The sequence below is a fragment of the Morone saxatilis genome, unplaced genomic scaffold (assembly GCF_004916995.1).
Source record: "Morone saxatilis isolate NCDOM2014 unplaced genomic scaffold, NCSU_SB_2.0 Contig15, whole genome shotgun sequence".
NCBI lineage: Eukaryota > Metazoa > Chordata > Actinopteri > Moronidae > Morone > Morone saxatilis.
In genome coordinates, this window is record NW_023339707.1 from 8,213,970 (window position 1) to 8,225,720 (window position 11,751).

The following is an 11,751-nucleotide window of genomic DNA, read 5'->3' on the forward strand; positions in this document are numbered from 1 at the left end:
TCTCTCTCTCTCTCTCTCTTCAAAACCAAAGAACATCTATTATATTGAAGTTAATAATTAATTGATTTGCCTATAGAAATGTGCACATTAATCAATAACCCGGAGAAATTTCATATTTTAGAAAATGCTGTCTCTCTCCTCTCTCTCTTTCTCTCTGTCTCTCAGCCCTCTTCTGTTATTTACAGTTCTTGTGAAATGTCTCACTTTGCTGCCCTCGGCTACCCGCAAGATATGTCTAACCCCCTTTTTTTTTAGCTCTCAAAATAACCGAAGCAAATTAAGAATATTAAAAAAAAAAAAAAAAATCAACAACCCATAAATTAAGGCAAATCGATATTTTCGCCGCTCACTGTTAGGACTTCCGCTTCATAATGGAATAACGCCAGATTTATTTGCGAATCTTATGGGTTCTCAAGCCATAAACCGTGATTATTTCACTGGAAAAACCGGTCAAATGTTGACAACCTCGGGGCCATTGTAACACAGCGCTGGAGAAGGCAACATAATGAGAAAAAAAAGAGACGCTCGGGCCTGAGGCTTGCCTAATTAAATCTTAACTGATTGAAATAAAGGTTTGAGTACCTCAAGGCTTGACTAAACTCCGGCTATTTTCCTTTTTATTGCGCTTTATTTATTCTGCACTCACATGTCCTCCTTTTTTTTCTGCTTCTCCACCACTGGCCACTGCAATTTCCAGCATTCCAAAGCCCCTATAGCTATATTATTTGACTAATTATAATTTTCACATCATTAAGATTTATTTTTTGCTGGGTGAGTGTGTGTTTCTTGGGGGGTGGGGGTGGTGGGGGCGACTGTCACTCATTTTTAAGAGGACAAGCACCGCTGAAGTGTGAAGGAAAAATTGCCTCTAATTCAAGAGGTCGCGGCCAAGCGCAAAAAGTCCTGAATATCACCCATCTAGTTAGAGATTGGCTCTCAGTACTTCCTCCAATATGTCTGAAATGCACATTAATAAAGCACATTTCCTCTATTTGATTTTTATTCACGATTTGTCTTTTAAAAATAACCCCTTTATATCTAGAAGAAATGTAGTAAATAAAATAAACTGTCATCAGGTTTTACTCCAAGCCTAATCATGCGTATTTAGATAATATTCCAGCACGCCAAAGCTTTATTCTTCAAGATAAAATCCTCATTTTCTATTTATCAAAATGCCATCGAATAAATAAGGAAGTGCGCGTTTGTGAAAGGGCAGTGAAGAGCCATCAGTGGGACTATCTGTAGGCGCGTTTCTTCTTCCATTGTCTGAGGAAATACTATCATAAATGATAAATAGATAATGGAGCTGTCTCCTGCAGACACGTTCATCAGCGGTAAATGGGAGCTGGCGCGGAGCACCACGGAGAATTAAGGCGAAAGAGTTTGCAACATTCCTGCAGGGGATAAGTTGTTGACAATTAAAGAACACACACACACACACACACACAGACACACACGGAGACATAGAGAGGGACAGAGGGGAGGGAGAGATATCAGACATGCGTTTACTGGCCGTCTTTTGGAGATATTTTGTTTATTTCCGTGTATTTGACCAAAAGACTCATGAGTGTTTACTCTTCATTTTCAAGTCTGTCTCTTCAAGGCCGGCTTGACTTTTGGACACTGCATCAGGTGTTGCTGCCATTTGAACATCAAGATGCAGGCAAAATAAATGAGAAACATAATATTTGTATCAGCTGTAAGGTGGCTGGCAGCCTGTGGGTCTTCTGTGACTTCCAGTTGGACTTAAAAAATCAAACAAGACGTGGATTCACGTGGCTTCATGCACCCATAAGTCTATTTGACTTTAGCTATTTCCTCATGTGATAAAGGCGGATGTAAAACAGTGTATTTGAAGAAGAAAAAATAAACTTTGATTAACTTCAAGCAATAAACAACAAAAGAGCAAGAAAAATACAGAACATAGAAACACAATCCTGAAAAAAACAAACATCCAGAATGTAAATTTTAACATGAAAAACTGCGTCCGGATGAAGTTTTGCTTCTCACTCGATTATCTTTCCGGAGTTTGGATTGTGCAGATCAACCCTGCCTTTTATTTTAGAAGAAGAAGAAAAAAGAAAAAGCCAGCCCCCTCTTAAAGAAAGCCTTTTCGGTGGTGCTATAATAAACCATTTTCCCTGGGCTTTATTGATCAGTCACTCTGAGCTAATGTAATTATCCTCATCAATAGGGGGACTGCAGGGAGAATCATTATGCGGTTGACATTGATAAATGATCAGCCAAATGCGGCCCTTTTCTCCCAGGGACCCCCGCCTCTGACCCGCTCACACAGGCCTACATAACGTAGTCATAGAAACACCTTATGGCAAGAGGAGCGAAAACTGCTGAAATGTTTAAAAAAAGGAGGGCAGCACACACACACACACACACACACACACAGGCCTACATACACAAAACCTAAAAAACTGTCCCCCAGAGCAAGCCATTTTGGGGAGAGCCAGCTGCAAAGCGAAGGACACTCAGCCCCTGCGTGCGCGTCCATTTTTATGACCACCATCCAAATCAGCAATTTGAAAGAGAAACAAAGCAAAAACAAAACTTTTTTTTTTATGTGTCTCTCCCTGGCTGCCAGCAGATGCACTTGTGCATCTAAAAATACACATTTACGGTCCTCTCTCTCAGATCTACACTCCACTTTAGCAGATGCTCTGCAGAGGAAAAAAAACAACACACAGAGCCAATAACATAAGCATTATTAACATGTTGCCTCTGTAACGCACGCACACGCACATAGTGTTTCTAGCGGGGGGAAACTGTGTGTGTGTGTGTGTGTGGACTTTTAACCAAGATGAAGTGGATACAGTGTCTCTGTTAGCATCTCTGTGGTTTCTTTGCCCATCTGCTTGTGTGCGTTGAAAACTTTCATCTTTTGCCTCGTTGTGTCAAGATATGGTTCAACTGTCACATTTTTTTCTAACTAATGTTGATTTTTAAAGTCATTACTGACATTACACATACTGACACTGTCAGTATGTGTAATGTCATAAATGTTAAAGACCAACAATGAAGATTTAGTATTACTTGTTCCCTATCCACAAGTATAGTGGTAGTATAGAGCTGCCTGCAAACGGTTGACTGGCTTTTTTTTTGTCATGGTTATTTAAGTAAATTTTTTATGACACTTGTGGCCATAGAAAACTTTATTACCTGGATTGTTTTCTCTGTGTGATTACATTCTAATTAGACAAAGTGTAAAGTGAGTTTCCATGTCTTCCCTCCAGTGTGTGCGGAGGCGTTCAACCCAGACGATGACGACGAGGACACGGAGCCCAGAGTGGTTCACCCAAAAACAGATGAACAGCGCTGCAGACTGCAGGAGGCCTGCCGAGACATCCTACTCTTCAAAACACTAGATCAGGTAAATTCAAAAACCCAAAAAAGAGACATGTGCACACACAAATCAATGCACAGAGCTATTAACATACAGATGGGTGACAAATGAAAGAAAAGCCCAACGTAAATCATAGAAAGAGACCAGTGTTGCCAACTCTGAAACCTCCTTGGAAAAAAGCATCTAGCAAACAAATTTAATAACTCTCTTTAATAGCTCTATTGAATAAAACTAATTCAACCAATGACAAAAGAATAATGAAATGGCGGACTAGAGTGAGTTTCTGAAGTGATCCGAGTGAATGAAACAAAGTTATTAAACTTTATTCATTACTCACTTCCATTTGGGACAATGTTTATGTCTGGGACAGTTAAAAGTAGAATTTGGTACAGCTGTGAAGAAAAAAATAAAAGTCCTGCAGAAGGTGCTTCTAATATTTTAACGCCTCATCTTCATATGAAGATGTGAGGAACACCTTTATAAAATAGTGCAATGCAATATGACAGCACCACAACCTAAAGCTTCAACAGCCAGGGAAATGTCTTTGTTTCATTAAAAAAAACCTCAGGAACCACACTTCAGGGCAACTGCTCTTGTGGCAGGTCAGATGATAAATTTGTACAAAAACATTTTAGTTAAAGATAGAAATACAGTTCCTTACATGAACTGCAGAGAAAAGGGACAAAGAAGTACTTGTTAAACATCTTTGCGTGTTGTATTATGAACCAATACAATTTCTACTCAGCTTCATCTGCTTGTCTTATTGGCTAGAAACCTAAAGTCAAATGTTATGACATTTTGATTATGTGCTGCATTTTTGTTGCTACTTGGCTTCTCCAAAAAATAAATCCAGACATCACATGTCTGTGTTGTGTCACTATACTTGATTTATCCATGTTTGTTTTGGCTGAGAAGATGCACTTAAAATGAATCGGATATTTTTAAAAACCTTTTTCTTTTCCCATTGTGAACCACTTGGCATTTACGATTATAAATCTAAGACATCATGTAGGACTCAAACCCCAGAGACAACAATATTGTCCTAAGATTGCATATCCTGATAAAACATGGAGAAAGTGTCATGAAATGTTCCCTCTTCTTTCCATTGTGCACTTTCTCACACAGTTTCCCCCGCTGGGATAATTCAATTTAATCTGGTGTCCCTTCAGGAGCAGAACTCCCATGAGCTAGAAGCCATTTTGAGCTGCTAGTTAAATTCCGCACACATTTCCACTGTTGCACCATGTTTCTGCACATCCGTGTCAAACATCCTTCATCTCCCATCCAGGAGCAGTTCTCACAGGTGCTGGACGCCATGTTTGAGCTGAGGGTTCAGCCCCAGGACCATGTCATCGACCAGGGAGACGATGGAGACAACTTCTACGTCATAGAGAGGTAAGAGGCAGGCATTTGTGTTAGGTCGTTAAATTTGGGTATATTTGTTTATTCAAATGCTGCCAACTTAGATAACAGAAAGGCTAGAGATGACAGAGTACAGTTACTGAAAAAAAGGTGAGCAATGATGATGGCCTGTATGCCAATTTAGTGTGTTTGATACATATCTGTTTATTATCTTTGACTAGACAGAATTGAATCACTTGTATTATGTGAAGACCAGTATAGTTTTTACCATTCAGCCGTTTGGGTGTTGACTCAGCTCTGTTATTTTGTTTGAGGCTGTACTTTGTGGTGGGGTTGTCAGACCGCCTTGTATGGAATACATCTTTACATACACAGAGAGGAGCAAAGATTTTTGACACACCTGAAATAAAAACAACACAAGTATAGCCTCAACAAAATACCATACAGTTGAATCTGACTATTTGAATAGTGTGGACCACTAAAAAACGTAAAGCTGTACAACAGTATGGCCATTTTGCTGGTCTTTACAGTGTGTTCCGTAGTTTATGACAGTGATGGTGTGTTCATGTACACAGTACCTGGGGCTGTGTTATTTCCCTGCTATATTGCTAATGTCATCTGGTGCTGTGTACACAGGCAGTATGCAGAACATGTTTTCCTGTTGCCTGGGCTACAATACAGTGTTAGGTTGTAGGAACATTGAAATAGTTTTCCCTGTATACTTGTACACTTGGTGTGATGAATAACACATTTTGACTGGAAAACTGTAATTATGCGTCAAGCTGTAGGCGATGGTGTTAATTTGCTACAATGACATTCCCAGGTCCTTGAAGTGTGTAAAATGAAAACAATAGTAGGTTTGAATGATGAATTTATTCTTTTTAAAGGCAGCATGAGTAGGATTTTCCTGAAAACAATGTATAGATTGATACAAAAATAATGCCTCTCCGTCATCACTTATGACTAAAAGTATGTGGAGGTGTCTGTATCTGCACAGACCCAGGCCTCTGTCTGTATTTTCTTATTTAGCTGTTTTTGGGATGCTTCTGGGCATCAACCTTCGGGCAGTGGGTGTAGAGCTCCCAGCCAATAACAGTGCGCAGGGTGTGAAGGCAGGACTCTAAAAACATAGTGACCAGGTGCCAGATCATAGGCATCCATCCAAGAGGAGCCGTTGAGCCGGGGAGGAGAGGCCAACTTTGAATGTTTGAACCACAACAAACAAATCCTACTCATTCCGCCGTTAAATAATGGAGTCAACTTTGATTATCTGTGAGACTGCACTGCACTATCAACATTTATTTCTTGACCAGCCACAGTCATTTCTATTACTTCACTTGTCCAAGTGATTACTTGGTGTAGAAAAATACCTCGAGATGACGGTGTTTAACCTCTGCCAACAAAGAGAGAACAGACCGACCAGTGTTTGGCCAGTGGCTGGTCCTTGTTTATCCCACCCAGGCCTCTATTCATTCCTGGCATGGCACATATCAGTTCAGCTCAGTGGTTCGGTTCCACTTGTTGTTGTGTGCTATCTTTCCATCTGCATACACACTTTCTAACACAGCATGCTCCCTGGACAAGAAACATGCAATGACCTTTAAGAGCAGCACGCCTGCCTGGTCATATACTATCCCGGGGTTTTCCCTGGCCTGTAAAGAGCGTAGGTGGTAGCTAATGTCACCAGTAGGGTGGGGTGTGAGCGACGACACACACCGAGAGATGGAGGGATAAATGGAATCCAAAAAAGAAAAGCAGGAAAGAAAACAGGCCAGAGTCACATTGTTTAAACATTTCCTATTTTAACTTTTTATTGTGTAATTAAACCATATGTATATGTCTCTACTTCATTCCTGTTTGCATATCACATAGCACACATACGCAAACAGACCTAAACAATCTTCTTCTGAAGCCTTGAAGACAGGAAGCAACAGAAAATTACTCAGAAGCCCTCAGGGACGAGGAATAAATATATAATAGGAAGGGTGACGTGTGATGTGAAAGGGATCATTGTAGTCCTCAGTTCTGAATGGCTGAACTGTGTTTAAAGTTGATTTGTTTATGTTAATGTTTCTAAAAAAAGTCATCACGTGATCCGGTCTTCACATTATTACGGTAATAATGAACTACCAGCATTTTTACAATAACACTGAAACGTTTCGGGGCGCCCTGATAGCTCACCTGGTACAGCTGGTGCCCGATGTACTAAAGCTGACTCCCATTTCCTGTCGTTCTTCCGCTGTCACTATGCATTAAAGGCAATAAGAGACTGAAAAAATAAAACACTGAAGTGTTTTAGTTGTTTACTAATCACAGTGAAGCTCAGTCCCCCTGAGACAGATATTTTTATATTTGTGAATATTGAGATGTTATATCTTCTATGTTAAGAGTTTGAAAGTCCATAAAGGCAGACCCAAGGGTCGGCTAAGCTGAGAAAATTCTTGTTATGCACACATCCTTTGAGCGCAGGAAAGAAAATCCATTTGTCCTCCGGCTCTTAAACACTTCAGGGTATTAATTGATCATGCCTGAGTTGTCTGTTTTACCAAGAAGTAAAATTGGTCATTAAATAAATCTTTTCTTTTTCTTCTACATCTGTCCTCCTTGGCTCAAGACCATTTGTTGTGTGAAATGTATCAGTGATTACAGCTGTCACAGCGGCTCAGTTTCTTTAACAAAGAGCTAGCACCATGGTATTTTAAACAGTGTGTAGATCGCCTTACCCTGCTGTGCTCAAGTAGGCGACACACACAAGTGATCATCGTCCTCATCGTCATGGTAATCCAGTCAGGCTAAGTTAATACTCAACCAGTGACAAGGGTTTTAGCCCCACTATGCAGCCAATGGGAGGACAGACTATCTTACAAAATGACTGGTTAATCCTGCCGAGCAACAACGCTGCAAATTACCTTCCCCAGGTTTAATCCTCATACAGAGAGAGGGGGGGGGGGACAGAGCCGCTCTGCTGTAGTACTACTGTCGGTCAGAAACATAAAAAAAAACATGACAAACGTTTTTGATACGGTACGTGCAGATAATAAAACGATGTTCACAGATAGGCTAAATCTCTCTCACCTTTACATGTGGTCACAGTTAAGAACTTGTATGAATAACATCTACTTGAACACTGTTATACACACGAGTGCACCCACACAAACAGTCAATGAATTGCTCGCCCAGTGTGCCAAACTAACAGGGTCCTGTCCAGGGGCTACAGATAAGCTGTAATTAGATGTCTATTTAAACCAGTCAGTAGGTCAATAAACAAGACTTAAGTTTCAATTAAGTAAATCAAAGTCATTCTAGCTTCTGTTTTTCTGTGCTGGATTTATGTCTCTTTTCAGTTTATCCTGTTAGCTGTTTATTTTTGGTGGTCTTTCCCTAACTTTCTCTCTCCCTCTATCTCTCTCTGCAGGGGTATTTATGACATAGTGGTAATGGGAAAATGCGTGGGTCAGTATAACAATAAGGGCAGCTTCGGGGAGCTGGCACTCATGTACAACACGCCACGTGCCGCCACCATCGTTGCCACCCAGGAGGGGGCGCTATGGGGACTGGTAAGAACATACGGACAAACACACATAAATAGCAAAACCAGGTTCAGTTGTAGATTTTAAATGGGATATGTTATACTCTGATGCATTATTACAGTATTTAATATTCATCATGAGTTAAAGTTAGAGTAAAGTATTCTGGTAGGTTGTTTTTTTTAATGTCAGTACATTTCTAACTGCAATGTTATCTTTAGGTCTTAAAGCTCAATTTTAAACTCTTGTTCCCTCTAGTTGTCTTTAAGGGTGCATAGTGAGGCAATTAGGTACAGTTTCTGTTAAATACAGTACATGTTAAGAATGGAGTTGTGTTATCTATGAATGGAGCCGGTGCTCTGCTCTGATGCTTTATGTCGCTGCAGCTCCTCCCTGTGGCCGAGCAGAGGAGGACTGGCAACGGTCACTCAGTCTCAGAGAATCTGCCTTCAGGAGGTGTTTGTTTACTCGAGTTTGTATTCCCTAGGACCGCGCCACATTTCGTAGACTCATTGTGAAGAACAACGCCAAGAAGAGGAGGATGTACGAGTGTTTCATTGAGTCTGTGCCCCTACTCAAATCACTGGAGGTAAGTTTAGTAGTTGTAGGCTTTTAGAAAATCCTCTCTCTTCTGACATTTTTTGCTCTTTCCCTCCCCCCTCTCCTTCAGTGTAGTCTTTTTCAGTGTCCCACTAAACAGTAGATGCAGCAGCATCACCTGTGAAGCTAGCCACCTAACTAACAGCAGCACACCAGCTAATTTATGATGCAAAAAGTTCTGTTCTGCATTCACTAAAAAGCTATATATTTAGTTCAATTGGTAGCTAAAAATATTTTGTTTGGCCAAACATGCTACTACACTTTTTTGCACCACTATGCTTAAAATTTACAGAACACAAAAGTGTAATGAATTGCCAAGCACAGTAGCGAGGATGAATGGACTAACAGAGGAAAGCCTGGCATAAAAGGAGTTTACATGGCTATAATCTGCAAGCATTGTCAGTGAAATAATTACCTCTGCTCCCACTGTTTCTCTCATTATTTCTCTTAACCTCCCTGCCCACCCCATTTTCTGTCCAGGCAACAGAGAGGATGAAGATAGTGGATGTATTAGGAGCCAAACAGTTCTCAGATGGTGAGCGCATCATCACACAGGTAAGACATGGAAATACTGATATGGTTTCATACATCGCACAGAACTGCTTTTAAAGGTATTTACTGTTTTTTGTTTTTTTTTCCCTCAGGGAGAGAAGGCTGACTGCTTCTATGTTGTAGAATCTGGGGAGGTCAAGATCATGATGAAGAGTAAAGTAAGATACTCGTCCTCACCTTCTTTATTTCTATATTTCACCACTCTGCATTTTAATTTAAAGATTCTATCTGTGACTACGATAGCTAGCTAGCAATTCGTCCGCTTTAGCAAGCAAGCTAACATTACCCAGCGAAAACCGCATAACCACAATGTATATCACAAGCTTTGCAGTTATGCTAGCTCTGACTTTGGACTACGTGTTGGACCCTGTTGTGGTGGGTATCCGGCGTTTAAAAGCTAATGTTGGCTAGTGTTTCACACTGCAGGAACACTGAGCGAGAAGGTACTTTAAATTCTAAATACATAAAAGGATCATAAGGATTTTACTGTGAGGCTGAATTTATCTCACTCCCAGACCCATGTAGGTGAATACATTTTACTCCGTCAGTTGTGCTCTGTTTCCAGCAGTCACTTTTATATCAGTTCAGCTGTAATGTAAGAACCAAAACGTTGGTTAAAAGAAAAGGCCAGATCACATAAATGAAAGGCACAAAAGGTTCAGCCACTCTGAGAGGCTGATAAATATTCAAAAAAAACCACCTTCAATGGTGCCAGGAATATGCACCCATATAGAAGCTGATTATATTCTTCTACCAGGTACTCTCTGTGTAGAACATTTAGACAATGACAACCCACACTCCCCAGTAAAAACCACCAGAGTGCAAAAGTGTTTCCTGGTTTTGCTTAGCAACAGCGGGAATCACAATTGTCTGCTCAGCCGCTGAGTGCTTCTCGTTGGGGGGAGAAAAAGAAAAAGAGGTCCTCAATGGTTCCTAACCTTTTAATCTCTCCTCTCTTCTCCTCTCCTCTCCTCTCCTCTCCTCCCTGCAGACAAAGGCAGACCATGCAGACAATGCGGAGGTGGAGATAACGCGCTGTAGCAGGGGTCATTACTTTGGGGAGCTGGCCTTGGTCACTAACAAGCCCCGGGCCGCCTCAGTCTACGCAGTGGGCGATGTCAAGCTTTTGGGTAAGACGAAATACACTCCCGGCACACTCATTAAACGCATTTGTCAGCACTGATGTGAACAACGATAATGTGTGAGGTAGCTTTGTTTTAACATAGGTTTCCACCAATGTTAAGGAATGGGACACCTGCATCTAAAACACCTACGCAAACGTTTTTATGTCATTATATAATGTTTCAAATTGTTGTATGACATAAGTTTTTGTTCTGTGTTTCTTTCAGCCAGTTCATTCTCGATGAGGTTGCTCACTCAGTTCTTTATGAAGCTATAGTTTCAAAAAGTCAATAAACGACCAGTATATAGTTCAAACTTTATGTGAAATTAAAAACAAGTTAATAAGCAATATTTAAACCACTCAACCTGACAAAAATGTCTGTGGTATTAATGTTCCACTAATTGAACCGTTGGAAGCAGTTTGTCATGAGATATCGAGTGGCATTTGAGTCCTCTTCATCTCGCCTGCCAACACCTTGTATTTTTTTGTGATTTTAAAGGCTGCTCAGTAATTATTTAGCTTTTAATGTGGGTGCACTAATTCCGGCTCTACAGTGAGACGAGCAGCTCTTCACTTTTAAAAAATGAACACAGGATTTTTAACAGCCGCTCCTCTCTGCTATTTTTTCATAGTAGGTGTAGTGTCAGTCACTCTCTTTGTCCTATGTTCTCCTCCCCTTCAATATTAACCATGCACACCGCCTCACCTGTCTTGTCTCTCAGTGTACTTTCTATTGACTGTACTAACAGTACAACAGCCCGTATAGAGCAGCTGCTCGGCTTTGAAGCAGAGAAAAATGTTTTTCCTTTTCTGTTACTGCTGTAAAAGGTCCTCTGGGGCCTTGTAAGGACATTTAAGATGAGACCGGGAATGTCCACCTAACTTGTTGTTGTTAAAACCAACAACAATGAGACCAGTGGCTTGTTTGAGAATCTGAGATCTCTCTCTCTCTCTCTCTCTCTCTCTTTCTCTTTCTCTTTCTGTGCAGTAATAGACGTGCAGGCGTTTGAGCGCCTCCTGGGCTCCTGTAAGGAGATCATGAAGAGGAACATCGCCCACTATGAGGAGCAGCTGGTTGCCCTGTTCGGCTCCAGTATGGACCTGAGAGACTGAGCCTCCCACACCACCCTCCGTGCCTTCTATCACACACACACACACACACACACACACACACACACACACACACACACACACTCACAGACATATGTCCTCTCTCACATCATGCAGTGGCG

General features: G+C 41.0%; 1 protein-coding gene across 3 annotated transcripts in view; it reads left to right on the top strand.

Moving 5' to 3' along the window:
• prkar2aa (protein kinase, cAMP-dependent, regulatory, type II, alpha A) overlaps positions 1 to 11,751 on the top strand; it is a 46,490-nt gene that overhangs the window by 33,508 nt on the left and 1,231 nt on the right. For 2 of the 3 annotated variants that reach the window (XM_035656672.1, XM_035656671.1), the window contains exons 4-11: positions 3,246 to 3,382; positions 4,644 to 4,750; positions 8,133 to 8,274; positions 8,732 to 8,833; positions 9,325 to 9,399; positions 9,489 to 9,554; positions 10,388 to 10,526; positions 11,508 to 11,745. In XM_035656672.1, coding sequence (XP_035512565.1) covers positions 3,246 to 3,382; positions 4,644 to 4,750; positions 8,133 to 8,274; positions 8,732 to 8,833; positions 9,325 to 9,399; positions 9,489 to 9,554; positions 10,388 to 10,526; positions 11,508 to 11,632 — 893 coding nt within the window. In that variant the 3' untranslated portion in view covers positions 11,633 to 11,745. Of the gene's footprint in view, positions 1 to 3,245; positions 3,383 to 4,643; positions 4,751 to 8,132; positions 8,275 to 8,731; positions 8,834 to 9,324; positions 9,400 to 9,488; positions 9,555 to 10,387; positions 10,527 to 11,507; positions 11,746 to 11,751 lie in introns of those variants that run through there. The other variant, XR_004796555.1, reaches the window with a different exon arrangement.